This window comes from Oryctolagus cuniculus, chromosome 15, assembly GCF_964237555.1.
Source record: "Oryctolagus cuniculus chromosome 15, mOryCun1.1, whole genome shotgun sequence".
Classification (NCBI taxonomy): domain Eukaryota; kingdom Metazoa; phylum Chordata; class Mammalia; order Lagomorpha; family Leporidae; genus Oryctolagus; species Oryctolagus cuniculus.
The window spans coordinates 17089802-17112622 of NC_091446.1; the positions used below are offsets into that span (position 1 = coordinate 17089802).

At 50.6% G+C, this 22821-nt stretch overlaps 1 protein-coding gene across 50 annotated transcripts in view; it reads right to left on the bottom strand.

Moving 5' to 3' along the window:
• Window positions 1-1159: 1159 nt before the first annotated feature.
• Window positions 1160-22821, bottom strand: part of TCF7L2 (transcription factor 7 like 2) — a 197427-nt gene continuing 175765 nt past the window's right edge. For 7 of the 50 annotated variants that reach the window (XM_051823616.2, XM_051823615.2, XM_070057208.1 and 4 more), the window contains 7 exons: window positions 17183-17308; window positions 16555-16714; window positions 16068-16175; window positions 10784-10832; window positions 10153-10203; window positions 8820-8892; window positions 1160-3361 (listed from right to left, as the gene is read on the bottom strand). In XM_051823616.2, coding sequence (XP_051679576.1) covers window positions 2938-3361; window positions 8820-8892; window positions 10153-10203; window positions 10784-10832; window positions 16068-16175; window positions 16555-16714; window positions 17183-17308 — 991 coding nt within the window. In that variant the 3' untranslated portion in view covers window positions 1160-2937. Of the gene's footprint in view, window positions 3362-8090; window positions 8164-8819; window positions 8893-10152; window positions 10204-10779; window positions 10833-16067; window positions 16176-16554; window positions 16715-17182; window positions 17324-22821 lie in introns of all 50 variants that reach the window. The other 43 variants (XM_051823614.2, XM_051823612.2, XM_051823600.2 and 40 more) reach the window with 16 other exon arrangements.

Genomic DNA, 22821 nt, shown 5'->3' on the forward strand with positions numbered 1-22821 from the left:
GGGGGTGGGAAGCACCACACGCACCTCGAGGCGGGAGTGGGCACAGTTGGGATTAAATGAGCAAATGTACCTTGCTGGCTTGGCACGTCACACAAACTGTTCTTGTTGGTGCCTGCAAGTCACGCCGGGCCCAGGGTGTAAAATACAGTGGAGAACACCTGAAACACTCCTCCTCCCCGGGGAACTCGAAGCCAACCAAAAACAGGGCCAGGAGTTTACAGAACAAAAAGCAGCTCGGCCAAGTGTCCCAGGTACTTGAAAGTCCTCGATGCCACACCACGGTAACTTACAACAACGGTCACAGGCCGGCTCCCAGGCCCATCGGAACTGCCATTGTGTGAAGGTACAGGGGCCCGGACAGACAGAACAAACTGCACATCCAGCTGCTGTCAGCAAGAGAAAGGAACCCCGGTGGGAACCTGAGGGCCTGTCCTGCAGCGATGAACCTGCACAGCTGCCAGAGAACAGTCTGGGAGCGGGGGTCCCCCTGTGGCAAAGCACCCCCCTCCCACACACCTCTAAGTTTCACCTTGGTCCAGTTTTTTAAATGACCCCTTGGCTCCGCAGCTGCTCACAGGACGCCCTCGTGTTGTCCCCTGCATGCGGCTCCCCGTGGGTGAGGGCGTGGCTCTGCAGTCCCCTCGTGGTGAAGCAGGTCTCATGAGCCAAAATTAAAACCTGTTTGCTTGACCTTGTGACAGGGGTGTGTGCCCGACGCCGGAGGGGAGCACCTGCTCTGGGACTGTGCTTGGCATCCAGAAAGGAGCCATTGGTGACGGTACAGATGAATACGAGGGCACTTCCAATACACCTATTCTGAAAAAATTATGCCCGGGTTTAAGAATTTGCTGTGCCAAAAATCAACTTATCTTTGAACTCTGTTTTCCACACACTTTTTGAATTTCCCTCATGCCATGGAGAGAGACACAAACACCCTTTCACATTGGTCAACTTCATTGTGAATGCCACAGTAGACAAGCCAGGACACGAAACCCCCACCAAAGGACATCCACATCACATTCTGGTATGGAAACCTCCACTGCCCACCTTATACTTACCGCATGGTCTAAGTTCCAACTTGGGGATGTGGCTCTCTCGGCGACAGCAGGTCCAAGTTCCCCAGACACAACATCCCAAGCAGACAAAAGAGTGGCCAGCCTTTATCTGCACATACTAAGTTGCTTTTATTAATCCAGAACGGCATGCTACAGATACTGTACAGCATGAACATTTATTCATTACAAAAATGGCTTCCAAACCATTAAAAATGAACTTGGAATAAGAGCATAAAACGGAACAGTAACATCACAACTGTTAGGAAACATTCAAAGTATTCACAAAAAATGTTATAGTTAGCATTTTAATAAACCAGAGAAAATCGGAGACAGTTTTACAATCGCTTCATGTCAACTACAATGGCACTGAATGAACAGGTTTCAGCTTTATACAGCATTTTGCAACATCAACATGCCTAGGTTTTTTTTATTTTTAAAGTTCGCTACCTACTTGTATGTAATATGTGTACATAGAAGCGGCAGCTGGGTTTTCCTTTAAGAGTAATCTAATATACAGAATTTTGGCCCTTAAGGGTTTACACCTCTTCATTTAAAATGCTTTCTGGACAATCTGCTACCAAACACATTTTGTTATAGGTGACATTAAAACTACATACAAATCTACCTATGTAACATCACAGCAAAAACATGATGAACAAAAATTACAGCATCAAAAAGAGGGAGAAAGCTAAAGTCACTGAGAATTTTGGCACATAAAGTTTTGCACACAGTCAGTCCATGTCCTAAGGGCCAGGGCATTTACTGGCAGTTCAAAGGGGGAAACCCGGGCAGTTCCCACTGCTGCTCATACAGCGTCGCTAAGATCCCCTCTGCTAACTTTCAAGTCTTGTTTTACATAATGGCTTTTTTAAAGCAACTCTTGTTAATGCTACTGATCCTTTAATGCAACTGTTAATGTCCATCTGGCGGCATCTGGGTGTCATACAGCAAGACAGAAAACCAAAAAACAAAACAAAACAAAAAAACAAAACCCAAACAACAAAAAACCACAAACATACCCAAAAACAAGAGAACAAAAGGTCCAAAAGGGAAACAAAAAATATATATACACATTTTTATATATAAACTTAAAAACCTTGTACAAATGAATTGTTATATATAAGATGCTTATGCTAAGGGGGGAAAACTTTATACAGTTTCAAGAAAAGGGAAAACATATTTAAAAAGGGACGACGTACAGGTACAAGCAATCTCTAAAGCAATAAATACTACTGGTCCGACAGCGTTGTGATTCATTCATTGTTGAGTGGCATCCCTCCCCCCCAAAAAAGAACAACACCATGGAGCAAGGTACATTAACACATTTTAACCCTTTGTTTCTGTACATTTAAACAATAACAAGTAACATCACAATAAAAGTTGTTTCACACTGGGAAAAAAAATAAGGTAACGGCACTGCATTCGTCGTGCGCTTGTGGTTGAAAAACCAGATGTAAAATGATTGGTTCGCAAGCTCATATTTAATACAAATAATACAGAACCAACTCCTTCTGGAGGGGTGCTTCAAAATCGTTTTTTTTTTCTTTTTGCTTTTTTCATCAGTCTTTTTAAAACTAAGCTATCCGAACTACATAACAGTTATGTATATATATATATATTTTAAACGCTACAAAGACTTTCAACAGCTGTTGATAAAAATTTTGGTAGAATTATGAGGTTCTTCTCTCATCTACATATTTAAAAGGAGAAATTGAAATAAGAATGGGTCAAATATTGACCAATGAACTCGATAAACATCAACTCATGTAGCCACGTGGCACAAAATTAAGAGAGTACAAAACAAAACCTTTCGAGGCGGAGGGAGGAAAGAAAAGCCAGAGGAAACACGCGACAAAGCACCCGGGGCTAACGAGGCTGAAAGTTACTCTAAAGACTTGGTGACGAGGGAGAGAGGCTGGGGCTGGGTCCCGGCCAACGAGCTGTGGGAATGTAAGGAAGATGTTGACGGCTGTGCGAGCGAGGACGAGGCGACAATGGGCGGCTGCAAGGCGGCAGGTGGCAGGTCCAGAGCCCCGTTGGGACAGAGGGCGGAGGCCTTGCCGTGGGCGGCCTCGGCCAGCAGGAGCGCGGGCGGCGGAGGCATCATGGCCAGGTGGGCCAGGGGGTCGGGCTTCAGGGACAGCGAGAGCGGCTGTGTCTGCTCAGTCTGTGACTTGGCGTCTGGGGGAGGGGAGCCTAGCAGGTGCGGGGAGGGGGGAGGCGAGTCTAGTAGGCTTCCATCTGAAGAGGGGGGGCTGAGGCAGCTGCCTTCACCTTGTATGTAGCGAACGCACTTTTTTTTTCTCCTAGAAACAGGGGGAGAGAGTTATCTGTGAATAAAGGGCAGAGATGCCGAGGCAGAGAAGTACCCAATGCTCACGGCCAAGCTCAAGTCCTCTATCGGATGCCCCCATGGTGTGGTACACCCGGTGGCACTGCCGGGGTGCCATGCTGCGCCCTTAACTATGGTCCCCGTCTAAGTATAGTCAGCTCTGGCAAATGAAATATGAAAGAATGCAGAACTCCCTACCTGCTCCCTGCCCCCGCCCCCTCCCACGCCCCCAGGGCCCCACCCCTGCCCAGGTGTAAGCTAGCAGGCTAAGGGAAGCCACCGGCAGGTGCAGGGGGGTGGCATGGATTTGCCAGGAGGTGCTTTGTCTCAACTGAGAGGAGCTGACCAGCTTCTGGCTTAGACATCCCCACCCTCAACTCTCCCATCATATTTCCTTCTCCCCACCTCCACCCCCACCCCCAGTGATTTGTGTGTGTGTTTCAAAGAGAAAGACAGAGCTCCTTCCCCAGCCGCCTCGTATCAATAGGAAACTGAAAATGCTGACTGTGGAGCCCACATAGCTGAAGGCGGTGCGAGTGAGAGGCTTCAAGGTTTAAACCACACCACCATCACCACCACCACCACCACCACCACCACCACCACCATGAGGCTGCTGGCGCCCAGACAGCTCGTGGGCTTGTCTGTTCAGAACCACACCAAATCAAGAGAGGTGAGAATCAGGGGGGAGGGAGGCGGGGAAACAAAACTCGAACAAAATAAACTCAAAAAACAAAAACCAAAAGAAAACCAAAACCAAAACCAAAAAAAAAAAAAAAAAAACCACCAAAAACAGGTAGAAGAGGATAAACAAAGGTGGGGGAGGGGGAAGAATAAGAAAAACAGAAAAATGATCCAAAGGAACGAGAATAACTGGTTGTATGGCCTGCAGGTTGTGGATTGAATTCAGATCCAAACTGGAGTTTAGTTTTTGGCTTTTGGAGATTTGGGGCTTGCCCTCCCCCAGCCCACAGTGAGAAGGTTTGGAAGGAGAGACTTGTGCATGGGATGGAGGGGCGCCCTGCCCTTGTCACTATGCTGAGTGTGACCCTCACAGAGAAGTGACAAAGAAGAAACGCCAGGGAACCGCGGCAGGGACCTCCCTGGGCTGGGGTTGTCCTGAGGGGTGTAGTAGCCACAAAGACTAATTTTGCACCATAACCAGAATCTCTCCTCTCTCGCTCCCCATTTATGTAACAAGCACGCACGAGGGTTTCAGAGCCTGCCTTGCTTGTCATCAAAGGATGAGGTCAGGGAAAATCAACTCAAGAAATTGAGCATGTGACTTCAAAGCTTCTCCTGCCATTCATCCCAGCCTGGTGGGGTTGCCTTTGGTAGGAAAGGTGATCCTGGGATCAACCCCGCTAATGCCAGAAAAATAATGCAGATCGGGAATGAGCTCATGGAAGGACCCTCCAGACACACTCAAGAGCCACGGCCGGCAGCAAGTGAGTCTCTGAGGATAAGCATATGAGAGCCGGCTGGCTTCCTACCACCGGAGAGCAACTCAGACACTGCCCACTGGAAGGCCACCACTGTCACACAGGGCACCGGCTCGGGAAGGAAGGGGGCATACACAGCTCCTCCTCTCTCTTTCTGTGCCCCAGAGTCACTGGCTCATGACGCCCTGTGCATGGGGCATGTGGGCTTGGCAAGATGGCAGGAGGGGAAGGGAAGGGAGGGGAAGGAGAGGGATAGGGGGAGGAGGGGGGCATGCTGGTCCTTCCCGCTTCCCAGGGGCTGAGACCTAATGGGGTAGGGGTCTCAGGGTCTCTCTCTGTCACTTACGGGTCAGAAGGAACTCTAGAGGAGCAGGGGCAGCCCCCTCTCACCCTCAAAATGGGCAGTGTGCCTTTTTCTCCCCAGGGCAAATTAAAGTAAGACCATGGCTTCTGCTCCCGCCCCAGAAATCCAAGAAAAATAATGAAGGCTCTCAGAGTTCGAAACCACCTTAGCCTGCAGATCAAAACATGCTCCAAAAACTAGGATGCCCATGCATTGTAAAAATGGGAGAGGGACGGGGTGGGGGCAGGGTGGGGAGAGGCAGATGCACAACTAGAGAGCAATGAGGGGGCAGGAAGGGGAGGAAGGGCTGGGGGGACGAAGGAATGACAGCAAGCGGCACGTCTCATGCTACATGAGGGCGGAGCGAAGAGAGACGGAGAGCAACTTGGTGGGCTCCAAACAGAGTCTGCTTTCAATGTCCTCAAATGCAGCAACGTGGGCAACCCCGTGTGGTGAGCTGGGAGCCCTGATGGACCAGGAGCATCTCTGGTCTTTCCTCACCCCTCCCGCCCTCCTTAGGATGGAGGTTTCCAGATCTTGGGGGGTGGGATGTGCTGGACCTGGGACGGAGACTGACCACAGCGCACTGCTCTCTCCCAATGGGGCGACAGGCAGTTGGAACACATTTCTGACAAGTCAGAAAATGCCTTGCCTTGCAACAGCTTGCCTTCTTTTTTTGCAAAGCACATTTAGTCCTTATTGATTTTAGCATTAAGCCAGACATGGTCGGGGCACAGCTAGAAAAGGCAAGGTTGGGGGGTGGGGTGGGAAGGGACAGGTAACTTCCGGGAGAAAACTCAGCCTCTCACCCCCACACCACCACCAGGCTCCACCTCCACGCAGGGAAGCGCCACTCAGAACTCTGTTCCTCGCTCCTACATATTCTCAAGTTCCTCGTCCTGTTTCAGAAGGTTGCCCTCAAAGGCCAGCAGAAACGTACATGCTAGCACCTCAGTGACATGAAAACCCAGGGCGGAGACACAGCTGTGGGAACGTCGTCAGGTGCTGAGGCTGGAAAGCAAACCAGGGACTGCCAAGGGCTGGCCGAGCTCCACTTCCTGTGGCATGGATCAACACGACAAGGGACTTAGCCCTGAAAGTGTCCCCATAACATGAAGCCGCTATAAAGGTTGGGGCATGGCCGATGTTACTACTAGTATTATTATCAAGAAAATCTTGGTCCCTGAGGGAGACCCCACACCTGGGCTTTAATAAACAAGGTGTGAGTTTTGTGAGGGGCGGGGTGGCGGGGGGGATGTCTTTCCTGGTCACTGTCACTAATAGCTGTGTCTCATTTGCAGCACCTGCTCCTGAAGCAAATCAGAAATCCACACCCAGCCCCTACCCCATGAACACAACCAACCAACCAGGCACCTGAAGCAGCCTCGCAAAGGGAGCTACTGGGCATGTGTGCGGCTCCTGAGAAACCTCCTGTGAGTGGCCCCCGTGGCGAGCAAGCCACTTGCCACAGCAGCTGCCTCGGGACGGGATGTCACAGCCGGCTGGCTGCCCGCGGAGGGTCAAGTGGAGTCCCTGCTCGTCCTAGCCAAACAGCTCATCGCCCTTCACCGACTTTGTCATGCTCAAAGACACTCGTCACACACCCCTGGGAACACCCCCAGCTCACAGAGGGACCAGGGCTGGTCACTGAAGGCCCCAAGTCCCTCACTCAATGGGCAGGGGGCCACCTGGGTAGGTCCCTCGCTCTCCTATCGCTCGCGTGGTGAAGGGGAGGCCCTTCACCGATGCCTCCTGCTAGCGTCAGAGTTGGGGGGCAGAGACACAGGAGACTGGTGGGCATGCACGTGATGGGATGGACGTCTGATCTAGCGTCTAGACACGGAGCACATGGCAGAGGCATGGAGGAGAGGGACACGTGACGAGGGAGGCATTACAAACAGGGAAGCGTGTCTGGGGTGTTGAGATACCTACCATCATAATATTCCAAATTCAAAGACTGCTTGTATCAGAACAAAGAAACAACAAATTTAACCAAAGGTGCTCATTAAAGGAAAGGAAATGAGACGGGAACTAAGGGGGACTCCCTCCACCAAGAAGGCAGTACCTACACCTTCCCTGAGAGGATGGAAGCCTGCAGGTGGAACACAGGTGCTTACATGGGACTCTCTGGGCGGTTCTGATTGGATTTGGAACCAGGGCTATGTATGCATACGTGTCCACGCCCGTATGCATGTATATATGCGGGTTTCTCATGCTGCAGGCCTAGCAACGCTGCAGTGCGGGACTGCACCACGCACTGCTTGCAGCCCTTAAAGCTGGTGCATGCCGTTCAATGCCACGCTTCTTTTTCAGCACTGTAAAACAAGGTTGGCTCACGAAGCGCCTCTGAACACAGACACGTGCTTTGTAAACATAATGCAAAACCCAAAGGAGGAAAAGGAGGTGGAGGAGAAGGAGGAGGAGGAGGAAAAAAACAAAAACAAAAACAAAAAGCCTGCCCCAGAGCACTTCTCCGAGTGACACGACTCCAAGTGCAGGGGGAATGCTGTCGCTGCCAACTTCTGCGCTCGCTCAGTCCTGCGCTCACTCAGCCCTTTGGCAATGGTGGTCCTCTATGCTCAGGACTCCCACCAAGGTGCTGGGGAGGGGAGGGGCGCTGGCTTCCAAAACACGAGGACCAGTCCTTATCTGTGAAGGCTGTGATCTCAGTCCCACCACCAAGGATATGTTATTCGAAAGAACAGGGTTTAGGAGTGGGCAGGGAAGAGAGAGAGAGAGAGAGAAAGTGGGGAAGAGGACATGGCATAAAATCAGCAAGGGAATCTTGAAGAGCAAGGATCATTAGTCATTGATGCCAGTGGGGGAGGCAGATGGAACAAGGTCATAATAAATGGTCCCGCTAAGGCACCAAGAGGACAGAAGGCTTTGATTTTCCCAGAGGCCTCGCAGTGGAGATATACCTGCACGGCTTGCACCATAAAGTCTGTCTGTCAAGCCCGAACAGTGCCCGACACTTCTTTGGAGTATTTGCATCTGTTAGCATAAGGTAAACACAAAAAACACAACACAATGGTGGGTCGTGCTCAGTTGGATGTGAGATCTCGCTAGCGCTCGCTCTTCTTCTACAGCGCCTCGGCTCTACTCGGTAAGCTTGCCTCACCGAGGACATGGACAGGAAGGGACTGCCATGAGTCAAACGCAAAACAAAACAACAAAACAAAACAAAAAAAGGATAAAACACGCACACACACACAAAAAACCAACAGCCAGAAACCAAAACACAACGATGAAAAATAAATCAAAAAAATAAAAAATAAAAATAAAAAAAATAAAACCAGAGAGAAGAGGAGGGGAGAAGGTGACGTCAGTGGCTTCTACCTAGGCCAGGAGCACGGTCCTGGGCGGTGCCAGGAAGGGGGGGTTGGCAGGCAACATTCCCCGGGAGAGGGCGCTGGGGCTCGCGGGTGCTCCCCGAGGAGGCACGCGCAATGCTGTTTTACAGTGGCATTTTGGCAGCAGCAGCGGGAGAATAGCACATCCCTCACAGAGCCCATACACCTGGCAATGTCCCACTCCCTCGTGTCTCCTAAGATCCACACACAGAGCTACAGAGCAACAGGCCAGAGAGGGGGAAGGGATGGCAGAGACCAGCTGCAAACCAGCACAGCGAATCTGGGAACTATACACACCTGCAAGGGCCGCACCAGTTATTCTGTTGATCAAGGCCAAAGCGCGCTCGGCATTTCTTAGGAGCGCTCAGGTCTGAATGAGTTCAAGAAAGAAGCGAGCAGAGGAGGAGGACGGTGGGAGAAAGGGAGAGGAGAGAGAGAGAGAGGGAGAGAGAGAGAGAGAGAGAGGGAGGGAGGGGGGAGAGAAAGATACAAATAAGAAAAAAATAAAAATAAAAAAGGGAATAAATCAATGACCTGGTTACTAATTTGCAAAATATTGACGTTCTTTTTTTAAACTTTCTTTAATTAAAAAAAAAGTAAAAATCACATTCTTATTCCACTTGTGAAATTAGCTGTTGCAAATAAAGCTGCAGTATCCCTTCTTTAAGGACTGTCTCTCAGATTCGATTTGAGCTGACAAAGGGAAGTTAGATACTCAAGAACTCACACTTGGAATTATTTTTTTTCTCTTTTAGTTCTGCTTTTTTTTCCTCTCAATTTTTTTTTCTTAAAGAAGAAAATAAAGCGAAGGAGGGAATTAAGTTTGTAACATGCTTTTTTCTTCTTAGAGTACAACAGTTTAAAAAAGGAAAAAAAAACTACAAATAAAAACAGAACAAAATGAAATGAAACAGAAAGAAATAAAGAAAGAAAAGGGTTGTGGTACTGGGATATTGCAGCTTTTGGAATGGTCATCTTTTTTTTTAATCTATTTTTATTAATATTAAGAGAGGAACAGATAAAGATAAACACAGCTGTGTGAATGAGCTGTTAAGAGTTAGTTAGAAGCTCACAGCAGCAGGTCTGCAGGCAGAGTCAGTAAAATGCTAGTGGATTTGCAAATTATGAGCAGAAAAGCAAAAGGAAGAAAAAAACTAAAACAAAAAAAAAAGCAAAGGAAAAAATAATCATACTGCGGATGCATGCTTGCGTGAGAAAACTTAGTGGGAGCGATGAAAAAATGCCATTAGATTAAGGAGGTTTATTACTGAATTCCTTCCATTTGTTTTTCTTTTCTTTTTTTTAACCAGTCTCTTTTAAAGAAATACTGCATATTCAATTTGCACAGTTAGTTCAACTCTAAATCACTGTCATCACTGCTTAAACAACTTTTATGGGAAAAATAAATAAATAAACAAAACCAAAGTTACATCAAATTCAAAAAAAATTAAAAAACAACCAAAGCAACTGAGAAAAAAAAAATCTACTGAAACATACAGAACCGTGTAGATGGTCATTTTAAAGAAATATTTAAATGTCATACGTGTTTAATGTTAATAAAACTATCATGGCAAGAAAAATTAAAAAACAGTTTATCAACTACTTTAATGACTCAAAATGACATTAGCACCTGTAATCGGAGGAAGTGAAAGGCAAGGATTTAGGAAACATTCGCTGTGTTCTGAAAAAAAAGAACAAATTATACAAAGCCTTCAAAACTTTTGTTTTGTTTGACTGTAAAAGCCTGGCCTTCTCCAAGGGACCTCTGAGATTGCCTATGCAGTATTTCTAATTTCTTCTAGAGAATGACAAACCTCCTTAATTTAAAATGGGTGCAATTGACCACTGTAAAGGCATGCATCAGAACATTCAGGAACAGCCCATTAATATCAGACACTCACACACACCCCCTCCTCCGGCTCCCCCAGGCCCCCTCCTCACCCCTTCTCAGACACATACAAAATAAGTAGACTGAATCAACCCCAGCCTAGGCATGCCTACTGCTGGCTCTCGTTACAGGCTTTGCAAAAGTTATTTAAAAACACATTCCACTAGAGTTACAATGTGCTTTTCATGCAACAATGAATGTTACTAGCTTTAACAGGGCAGTCATGAAGCAATTAATTAAAATGCATAAACAGAAGAGGCTGGCTACATGGGATCCCCCACAAGGTCCTGGCCTTGAGTTTCTCCTGCCTGCCCCAGCTGGGAGCCTAACATCAAGGAGTGGGCCTTCCTCCATCCTGAGTGCTGTCACTTACCATTGGTCTCTCCCGGTTGCTTGTCCCTTTTCCTCTTCTTCTTCTTCCCCTAGGTGAACAGATGAAACACAAGGGAATTATTTCAGGAAAGGCAGCAGGAATGGACCCTCTTGCCACTTCCATGCACACCCACCCACAGAACCTGTCCAACCTCTAACCCCCTTTAATCCAAACGCCCTGAGCTGTGCCCCAGCTGGGGGGACACAACATGGCCCTAGGGGAAGAGGACGGTGGAACCAGTGAAGAAGGGAAGATCCATGCTATGACGCGCAGGTCTCTGTCCGTTCCCAAACCTGACCAGGGCTGATCCGGTTCCGGGAAATGGAAGGAGGAGGGGAAGATTCAGGGGCTGGAAGCCGCCCCAGGGTCTGACTCCAGGGAGCAGGTGCACACAGCGCGGGCCAGCCGGGGTGGCTGAGAGAGCTGCTGGGTCTGCCCCACTCAACCGCGCAGCCTCAGTAAGGCCAGGGTACCCCTCTTCTGCCTGAAGAGGAGAGCTTCAGGATGGGTTCCTCATAGATCTCTAGTGCAGGCCTGGGTTTTAAAAGATGGAAGGGGCAGGAGTGACAGAGCTGGGAACCATCCGGGATCCTCGCACACCTGCTGGGCAGAACCCACAGAAAGGTCGTCCCCTCCATTCGCAGCCTACACAGAGGCTCCCCCATGTACCACTGGCTACCTCCTGATAAAAACCATCACAGGTGGAAAATGTCATTGAGAGGCACCTAGTACACCCCCCTATCAGACATCACACAGCCAACCCACCTTCCATACGCTCAGCACCCTGGTGTTAGCCTACGACTGGGCACAGCCATCTAACACAAAGTCTATTTTATAATCAAGCACGGAGTATCTCAGGTCATATTTTGGATATTTTATCGAGAGCTAAAGAATGTTTGTATGGTTATGCTTCCGGAAAAATCATAGGCCCAAGCGTCTGTGTGATGAGCAGCAGTGATGCTCCGGGGGACAGCTAACATTTCCTGAGCGTGTGCTAGGTGGCAGGCACAACTGTGAGTATGCTGCACAGACCGGCTCACTCAGCCACAATCCTATTCAACCAGGACTCGCACCACTCCCATTTCACAGACTAGGAAACTGAGGTACAGAGGGCTAGGTAAGTTTCCTGAGGTCACACAGCTACCACGTAGCTCGGCCAGGATAAGAATTAAGGCAGTCTTGGATATTTAATGCTTGGTCTTCTAAGGAAACCCTATTTTTCCCCCTTGAAAGGCAGAGAGAGAGAGAGAGAGAGAGGGAGAGAGGGAGCGAGGGAGAGAGAGGGTGGGGGGGGGAAGGAGAGGGAGAGGGAGAATCTCTCATCATTCCCCAAATGCTAACAACTGGGGTTGTGCCAGACTGCAGCCAGGAACCTGGGTTCAATCTGGGTCTTCCATATAGGTGGCAGGGATCCAAGTCCTTCAGCCATTACCTGCTGCTCCCCAGGGCTCACAGATCCCAGAAAGCTGGGATCAGAATCAGAGCCAGGACTTGAACCCAGGCACTCCAGTACGGGATGTGGGTGTCCCAAGAGGTGTTTTAACCGCTGCTCCCAACGCTTGCCCCAGGAAGCTCTTTCTTCAATGATAAGGGGTGGCCGATCGCATGGAGTCATTCACATCCCCCACCCTCGGCCTGCGTGACACCTGGACGGTCAGCTCAGGTTATGGATTGGACAAGGGAGGAATTCTGTAGGGGCAAGTGCCTCATTCCTGGTCTAAAATTAGTTCTCGCTCACCTCATTAGCACCAGCCCAATCCGTACGAGTTGGCTGGCTGGTACAAATCAAAAGCAAATAAATGGCCTTACACTTCTACGCGTCTCAGGATTCTACTCACTGCCTTTGCCTAAAGGCTCTCACGGCAAGCTGAGGCCAAGGCCAAAGAGAAAAGCTCGGCGGTGAGTAGAACCCCTGAGAACGTGTAAGCTCCGTGAGAAGCTCGGGCCGGAAACATCAGAGAGCTCTCCTTCCATCTGGGGGCCTGGGACGCTTGGGAGTAACTCTGTCCACTGGTCCAGGGCTTCTGTTTGGACATGCTGTACCCCTCAGTACACAGTTGCTTTAAGGGGGGTTCTGGCCTTGTCGCGAGGCCTGCGTCTCACGAGCCTGCAGCACCCTGTTGCTATCTGTGCCTCCCCCATGACCAGAGCCACGTGCCACCCGGCTGCCGTGCACCAGGCACCAGGTCTGCTAGCCTGCTGGGCTCAGGGGACTCAGCAGCCTCAAGCGGAAACTCAACTGGGCAGAGGGCAAGTCCAGCTTGCAGGGGGTTGCAGGGCTCTGCAGACGTCTTTCACACGCTACTACCCGTTTCCCACCCATGCGGTGTACTCTGAAGGCACCTGGAAGGTCCCCTGCCCACAGGAAGCCACTGGTGGCTGAGGAAAGCACTATCTAGACTCCAGGCCTCTGGCCACCCCGCTGCTGGTCCACCTGCAACTAAAGAAAGACAAGACCTCGGAGCAGGTGTTCCAGGCCATCAGGTAAAAAACCCGTGTCCCATCCTGGAGTGCCTGGGTTTCAGTCCTGGCTCCAGCTCCTGACTTCAGCTTCCTGCTAACGCTGGGAGGCCACAGCAATGGTTCAAATAAGTGGGTTCCTGCCACTCAACGCCGGAGACCTGGACTGAGTGTCCAGCTCCTGGCTTCGGCCCTGGCCCAGGCCCAGCCATGAGGGCATTTGGGGAGTGAACCAGAGGGATGGGAGCTCTGTCACTCAAGTAAATAAAAAATAAGAAAGAAAGAAAAGGTCTATTACACAGGAGGGAGAGGGAGAAAACAGCTCAACATGAGCAAATGACATAGGATTTATGCCCCTTCCCTAACACAGGAAGTTTGAGAAGAAATAACGTTCTAATGCAATGTCAGGGGTTCGATTTTACCACGGCACCCAGAGTATTTTCTCTAAGTCTGAAGACACAAAGGTGATTGTTTTACTCAACGCTGCTGCTGTCACCACGTGCCTACCAGAGCAGGAGGCGGCAGCTCAGCATTTTCCAGAAGCTCCATTTGGACCTAACAGCGACCAAGCTGATCTTCCTATGAACTCCTAGGTTGAGCTGGCTACAAGGAAATACTATGCCTTCTGCTACAACTAAATCCACAAAAGCTTCAAGTCTGTGATTCCTGTCCTGAGACTGTTCTCGGAACACGGAAGCAAGGAGGACATGTGTGTGTGTGTGTGTGTGTGTGTGTGTTCACACGCAAGTGCAAGAAGCCACTGTGACACCAGACTTCTGTAGCCCTAAGCCCAGACCTACGTCTAAATGTTCAAGGCTCCTCACAAGTCCCTTTATGATGACACTAAGCCACCTTCTGAATGGAAAACTGAGCCGAAGTCACTGCAGGTCACGCCTTGTCTCCGTGATTCCCAGCCAGGACTACACAGCCTTCTTCTTCCTGACGTTCTCAGGACGCCGGCCTTGTGCACAACTCCAAGGGGCACCATTCTACAGACCACAGTGCCAATGGCACACCCTCTCGAGTTGTGCAGTGTGGGCCCTGCACACCTGTCTATGACCCAAAACGTCTCCTGGGGATATGCTAGCTACAGAGAAGCTGAGGTCCCTCTCGTGGGACCATTCTAGATGGCTCAAAGAATAGGGTCTGCAGGAGGCAGAAGCTGACCCGAGACCAGGCGGGCAGCTGCCCTGAACCGATACGGCTGCGTGTGCACAAGCTACGGAGCCGGGGTCAGGCAGGGTGGGCAGCAAGCCTGTGGAGTGTGTGGACTTTCTCATCCTCCGTTCAGCTCCAGAAGAAAGATTTCCGCACCACACACATGCTGGGGACCCAAGAGAGGTCCTGGCTATGAAGACCTCGCATGTGCCCAACTATTGGTGACATGGGGTCCTGGCACAGCTAACGTGCCATGGACAGGGACTAGCACTACTTCCTGTTTTGACTCCCAGGTGGAATGCCGTCTAGTGCTGCCAGCCAGGGGCAGTGGGGCCTACAGGGAGACAGGCAGGGTCGTAGGAGTTAGGCCCAAGAGTCTCTCTGTTCTTCCTTCTCCCCTATCTACACAGCAAGAAGCAGTCTTGTAAGCATGTGTAAAAGGTATGAGCATAAAGAGGCAGGGACCTGTGAACTTGAACTAGGGAATCAGAGCGCATGAAAAGCAGCCGTTCTGGTTGCATAGATAGTGTTGATTTCTTGGTGCACCAGAAGGTATGAAAGAATAAAGACGTCGACTTAATTCTCAACCCTCACAATACGGTGCTGTGTGCTAAGTACACCATCGGGAATGATCTCAACCCCACACACAGGGAGCCTCTTCCTCACGGATGACAGCACCAGGAGGGCCAAGTCGGGGAGCACTGAGTTATCTATCCCCGAAGGCTCCATGACCTCAGCAAGATGGGTGCAGAGACCTGGACTTGTGCCAAGACAAGTTTCCCAGAAGAGAGATGCCAAGATGGCGTCACAAAGTCCAGTGCCCTGTGATAAAGAATCAGGCAGAGGAAGGGGCACGGCATCCCTTTTCGAGAAGAGAAGAGCCCAGGGCTTGAGATCCGGGGTGAGCAGGGTAAGAAATAACGGCGAGAAGGGTCAGCATGGTGTGTCCAGGACAGCAAGTTCACAGCAGGACAAGAATGGCGGGGTCATGAGCACTGCAATCCTACTGCTGTGAAACACTGGGAGAGGAACTGGGCAAATCTCGCAGCCGACACAGAGCTCGGCAACACGCACCCCTCCCGACCCCCGCAGGGCCTACAGTCATCCATCTTGCCAAAGGATGACTTCTGGCTACTTCCAGGGATATTCCCATCATGCCCCTCTCTGCATGAAACGGGCTTCCAGCTTCTGCATCATAGCACAAGGCAACACTTTTGCTTTTCCTTCTTTAGAGAGCAGGCCGGGCTGGAAGACCTATGAGGAATGGAACGCTCTTCCTCTCTCCACCCATCGCCCCTGGTCTTCCTTCTAGGGCCACTCCACATGGTACCAAGGAGCATGGGGGACCTAACCTGGAACTTAAGCTCCTCCGGGCCTATCCTACAGCCCTGCCACTTCTAAGACGTGGGTAAAGCAAGTACAGACAGTCCCAAATCAATTTCATGTGTCCCAAGCTGGAACATCTGACCACTAGCCTCATCCCCCTGCCCCAACACTGCAATCTGGAAGCCAAGTAAGATTCTCCCACTTGGTGCGCAGGCAGCTGCTAACAGCCCCAGAGGTGGGCGGGACTGAACGGTCCAGAGGCTGGGTTCAAGTTGGCAGTGCCCGTTCTGTCTGTCCACGTGGACACACACGACAGCTGCACGGAGAATGATCCACTTACGTAGTTATCCCGCGCGGACCAGCCAGGGTAGAGCTGCATGTGAAGCTGTCGCTCCTTCCGGGCCAGCTCGTAATATTTTGCTTGCTCCTCTCTGGACAGCGCATGCCACTGCAGGGGAGGAGACAGGTGGTGCAGGGGAGAAAGACGCAAAAACATCACCAACTGCACCATGGCCGTGTGGACCACAAGCAACGCTTCTTTCTGAGTTGCGTCCGACTGGAAGTGGTGAACCTGCGGGCTCCGTGAGTTTGCCGGGCCCCAGGACTAACAGGAGCGCAGAGACAAAACCCGACTGCTCTTCTACGGGGTTCTGTCTTCTGCCTCCTCTGTCGTGGGAACAAGTGAGGGCTGGGCCTGCGCTGAATACAGCCTGACTGGGGAATGACCGGTCCCGTCTCCCTGGAAGGCATTCGAGGACTTTCAAGGAAATGGGGACAAGGGCATCTTGCCACCCGGCCCACTGCCCCCCGGGATGGGGGCCACCTACCCTCCGCCCCAGGATCTGGTTGATGGCCGCACTCTCTTTCAGTGTGCACTCGGCGACGACCTTGGCTCTCATCTCCTTCATATACAACATGAACGCGTTAAGAGGTTTCTTTATGTGGGGCTTCTTCTTCTCCTCTTCCTTCTTGGAGTCCTGATGCTTTCTGCGTGGAGGCCAAAGAGACAGAGTCCAGTCAACCACCCCGAGGCTCGCACCCACTTTGCATCTTCTCCATCTGACCCCCCCCCCCCCAAAAAAAAGAAAACCAGCTTGAGAGGAGTGGGGGAAGACAGAAGCTTTGTGACCACTTCCTCAAGTTTCAGGAGCACAGAATTTCCGCCAGGATGGAGGGGAGAACGTCCTGGCACCATCTCCACGTCGGCAGCTGCCCTGGCACTCACAGAACGAAGCCACCAAGGTTGCCTCAGCCCAGAGGAGTGCACTCGTGAGCAGAGTTCTATCCTAAGCTACGAGACCCAGCACTGAGGCCTTCTCTTTCCTCATAGGGAGCCCTCAGGCCTCCTGGGAACAGTGCTGGCTGGTGTCGAGCCACGGGAGGCCAGCCCCGGCAGAGCGCCACCGGCCCACGACCAGAGCCTCCCAGGAAAGCAGTCCCAAGAGCGGCACTTACGAGCTGTGGAGTGAGCCGACGTCACTCTGGGAGGATTCCTGCTTCACTGTGGGTGTGACTATGGCCGGGTGGGGGATGCCGGTCGTGTGCAGAGTGTGATGTGGTGGAACCATGTGGGGAGGGAACCTGGAAGACAGGAAGCTGTGTAAATCGTCAGAATCAAAATGAATGAATGAGGAGGGATGTGTACACACAATTCAAAAAAAAACACCCAGCACGTGGCACTCACATGAAAGCAACCCGAGGCATATGAAACCTGTCAGCATTAATTAGCGATAAATTAAACATAATGATTCTCATAATGTCATTAAAGCCAATCTTCCCCTTCATTATTGCTACTGACATGAGACATTATAATTTTTAACATCTTTAGCAAAAGACAAATTCAACTGATGTACTTGGGCGGAAAAGCGGGCTTGGACTACCTGCTGGAGACCGCACGTCCACTCTTGTTTGGAAGATTATTAGTGGCATCTAAGAAGACAATTTCTTATGTCCTAATCAGCCCGAGAGTGGAAGGTGAAATCTCGTGCTGCCTATTGACAGCTGCATAAAATATTAACGTGGCTGAAACAGACACGCAAGTGTTGACAGTGCTGTGCACGCCTCATTAGGTCCCACTCTGCTGATGAGCTGCAATAAAATTATGTTCCTCTTGCTTGCTGCTGTGCCCATTGCTTGACAGGAACGGGAAACGGTGAGGCAGGAAGATGAGGGGACATCTAAATATTTCTTGTTTGGCTCGCATCGTAAGTGAGGAATGCTTCATTTTTATTTCTTTTTTTTTTTTTAAAGATTTACTTATTTATTTGAAAAGCAGAATTATGGAGAGATGGGGGGGAGGGAGGGAGAGAGAGAGAGAGAGAGGGAGAGGGAGAGGGAGAGGGAGAGGGAGAGGGAGAGGGAGAGGGAGAGGGAGAGGGAGAGGGAGAGGGAGAGGGAGAGAGAGAGAGAGAGAGAGAGAGAGAGAGAGAGGAAGGATGAATGTCTTCATTGGCTGGTTCATTTCCCCAATGACCGTAATGGCCACAGCTGGGGTGGTCAGAAGCCAGGTCTCCCATGTGGTCCTGGGGCCATCCTCCGCTGCTCTCCCAGGCACATTAGCAGAAAGCCAGATCAGAAGTGGAGCAGCTGGGACTTGAACTGGCGCCCACCTGGGATGCTGGTGTTGCAGGAGGCAGCTTTACCCCCTACCCCAGTGTCAGCCCTCATGGGCGATTTAAATAAGTTTAAATTTGTATCACTTTATGGAAGGATGTAAAACACTCCCCCAAACACACACAAAAAGCTTTCAATTCTCACTCCTATGCCTGGTTTCCTCTACAATGTAAGATTTCTAAATCACATGAATACAAGATTACAGATGCAGGAAAGACACTGAAACTGTTCAACTTTAGCAAACTTCTTTCAATTACATATTAGGCCCTGAACTGGCAATTCCCAACCATGCAAATCAGCCAGGACATGAGGAACCAATTTCACATGACCCTCGGCCCATATGCAAACAGACAACTAGCTCTCTGATTCTGGGACATTCTTGGAGTCACCCTCTTACTGGGGTTGATGAGCCACTGCTCTTAAAGCCACGTGGACTACAGGAGAGAAGAGCAGGGCGAGGGCAAAAAGGGCTGAATTTCAAAAGAAAATAAATGCTGCCCCCTCGCCCAGTCTGGCTAGGTTACACGGCTGATCATCAGGGAAGCTGTAGTGGGCTAAAGCCTCCACCTGTGGCACTGGCATCCTGTGTGGGTACCGGTTTGTATCCCAGCTGCTCCACTTTTGATCCAGCTCTCTGCTATGGCCTGGGAAAGCAACAGAAGATGGCCCATGTGGTTGAGCCCTCTGTACCCACATGGGAGACCTGCAGGAAGCTCCTGGCTCCTGGCTTTGGGTTGGCTCAGCTCCGCCTGTTATAGCCATTGGGGGAGTGAACCAGTAGGTAGAAGACCTTTGTCTCTCCTTCTCCATCTGTAATTCTCCCTTTCAAGTAAATAAATAAATCTAAAAAAGAAAAAGAAAACAAGAAAAAAACTCTAATTTGCAGGAGAGTGTGACTCTCCTTACAAAAAAAAAACCCACAAAAAACAAAAACTACTTGTTTATTTTGAAAGTCAGAGCTGCAAAAAGAGAGAGAGATCTTTCATCTATTGGTTCACTCCCCAAATGGTCCAAGCACTTGGGCCATCTTCCACTGCTTTTCCCAGGCCATCAGCAGGGAGCTGGATTGGAAGTAGAGCAGTTGGGACTTGAACTGGTGTCCCTATGGGATGCCAGCATTGCAGTTAGCGTCTTTAGCTGCTATGCCAAAATGCTAGCACCATTTTTTTTTTTTTTTTTTTTTTTTTTTTTTTTTTTTTACAGGCAGAGTTAGACAGTGAGAGAGAGAGACAGAAAGAAAGGTCTTCCTTTTCCGTTGGTTCACCCCCCAAATGGCCGCTACAGCTGGTGCGCTGTGGCTGGCGCGTTGCACCGATCCGAAGCCAGGAGCCGGGTGTTTCCTCCTGGTCACCCATGCAGGTGCAGGGCCCAAGCACTTGGCCCATCCTCCACTGCCTTGCCGGGCTACAGCAGAGAGCTGGGCTGGAAGAGGAGCAACCGGGACAGAATCTGGCGCCCCGACCGGGACTAGAACCCGGTGTGCCGGCACCACAGGTGGAGGATTAGCCTGGTGAGCCGCGGCGCCGGCCAACTTTTTTTTTTTTTTTTTAAACATTTATGTATTTTGAAACTCAGAGTTGCAGAGAGAAAGGGTGGGAGAGACAGAAAGAGAATTTTCTTAATATATCTAAAACCAAAATAGGCCAACACATCATCTATGGCATAGTAACCTGCTTTGCTCTTTCAATGGCCAATTCTGGAGGGAACCTGAGGTCCTAATGGGGTTTTATCGTGACAATTATTTCAAAAACAATCCCATATTTATTTTTTTTCATTTAAAAACATTTGTAGTTGTACATATTTCTGGGATAGAGTTATGATCATTTGATACATGAACACAATGTGTAACCATCCAATCAGGCTGATTAACATTCCCATCTGCTTTTTATCACTTCTTGGTGCTGGAGACCTCCAAACTTCTCTCTGCTGGTTTTTATGAAATATCTGATGAACTGTTACACGCAGTAGTCGCCCTGCGGTGGCCTTGCAGCCCTTCCTCCTCCCCTGCAACTCATCCTTGGGCCCTGATCTGGCCCCCCTCTATGCCCTCCCCTCACCCTTCCTGGCCTCTGGAGCCCTGCCTCCCCACCTCTGCACTTCTATGAGGCCAGGCACGCTTCCATGCTAACAAGAGTCTTCCCACGTGTGGATGGAAGAGTTTTTGTTTAGTCAAAGTCACACATTTGAAAATTAAAGCACGCGCTGAATTTACACAGCTCAGCAGAGTGGAGCGGCACCGACGAGCAGTGCACAGAGCCACAGGAGAAGCTTGACTTGGAGACGCCACCAACGGGGCCCCTCCCTGTCTCTGCCTTGGTGCATTTGAGGCGGTGCCAAAGCTTGCTAACAGTGATGTGATTTCTAGGGTATGGGGGAGGTGGGGAGGAGAAAGGGAAGGGAGAGAAGGAGAGAAGGGAGAGGGGAAGAGGGGAAGGAAAGGAGAGGGGGGAGGAGGGAGGAGGAAGGGGAAGGGAGGGGAGAGGGAGAGGAGGAGGGGGAGAGGGGAGGGGGAGAGAGAAAGGGAGGAAGAGGGAAAGAAAAGGAGAGGAGGGGGAGGGGGAGGGAGAGGAGGAGGGGGTGAGGGGAGAGAGGGAGGGAGGGGGAGAGGAGGAGGGGGTAAGGGGAGAGAGGGAGGGAGGGGGAGAGGGGGAGAGAAGGGAGAGGGGGGAAGGAAGGAGGGAAGGAGAGGGGAGGGGGAGAGGAGGAGGGGAGAGAGGGGGAGAGAAGGGAGAAGGGAAGAGAGAAAGAAAAGGAGAGGGGGAGGAGGGAGGGGAAAGGAAGAGGGGGAAGGAGAGGAAAAGGGGGAAGGGAGGAGGGGAGAGGGGGAAAGGTGGAGGAGGGGGAAGGGGGAGGAGGGGGAAGGGAGGAGGGGGAGAGGAGGAGAGGGAAGAGGGAGAGTAAGATGTAAAAGCCCAAACAACTTCCACCCTTTTCTCAGAAAGAAAGAAAGAAAGAAAGGAAGGAAGGAGGGAGGGAGGGAGGGAGGGAGGGAGGGAGGGAGGGAAGAAAGAAAGAAAGAAAGCAAGCAAGCAAGCAAGCAAGCAAGCAAAAGAAAACCAGAAAAGCAAGGCGTTGGGAGGCACCTGGGCTCCCAGGTCACACCTTGCTCTTCCCCACGGCTCAAAGGCTGCAGAGAAAACCTCTCACAAACATGTGTTCTTGGGAGCTCCTGGATGGGGGGGAGGTGGAGTGAGCCTTTCCTGGGAGTTTCAAAGGCCTGACCTTCCTCAAATACATATATTCCCTCCCTGCAGAACGAGCATATGGGTACAGACGAGAGAGAGAGAGAGAGAGAGCCGGGCGAGGAAGTGATGGAAACCCTGTGTGTGTGCGTGGGGGCTGTACATACGTGTGTGCACACACATGCAGCTGCCTGCACATCAACCACAGCAGGACGACACCCCACCGTGTGAGAGCACTTTGGGGTGGGGACGACCTCCCAGGACCTCCGCGAAGCAGCGAGACTTCCTGGATCCCGACCTTGGCGCACATTTGTAGTCGTGACAAACACACGTGGCAGAGGAAGAGACGCGTGTGTGTGGGCTGGAAGCACACCTTCGCCTAAGACATCCCTTTCTGCAGACACCTACTTCGTGGAGTGCAATAAACACCCTAAAAATTCTAAGCAGCTCATTAGATACCCCCGTCTGCTTTCATGGCTCCAAGCCAGAATATAATGATGAACCTTAACTTGTTAAGGACAACTAATTTTTGTTTCTGGCTGTCTCAGGGGCTTCTCCCGTACTCACTCTCACTTTCCTTCACTGTTGACACGTTTCTGTTAACTGCATGTCATCTGCCGGCCTTGATTTTATGCACAAGCAGTAGGATGCATTTTCCTGTGCAACAATCCTGCTTTGAGTTGCATTAGGTTTGTCATTATTCTCTCATTTTCCCCCTTGCACTTGTAACATTTCATCTCTCCCTGCCTTATTTTTTTGTGAGCCACGGTGCACCCACATTATGGTTTATACATGATCTCGCTCCCTTTGAAGCCGGCAGATTTCAGAGCCCGCTCTCGTCGGGAGAAGAGCCTTGCACCAATTTAGCAGGCTGAGGGCCCGGAGCTCCAACATCTCAATCTAAAGGGGGTCACAGGGTGGCACAAGTGAGTGTCAGCAAGAGCTGTTTAATTGCCAATCTAGGCTTCTCCATGGTGTTTAAAGTATAATGACCCATCACTTAATTCTGAGAAGTCCTGGCCCTGCTGCTGAATAGAATGAAAATCAAAGGGTGTTCTGGAACAGGGCAAGCTGCCTACATTTGCTATAACTGCCATAAGTATAATAGACCCGCACTTCTGTCGCGCCATTATCACAATAATGTATTTAATTTGCTGTGTACGCTTTTTAACTAGCTACCTTTCATAAGGCCTACCTGGGGAATCGGCCGCCTTGCTCCTCCCCCGCCCCCCCAGCCCCCAGCACACCTCAAGCCCCTAACCTTTCTTCTTCCCATCGCTGTCTTCTGGTCCGCCACCC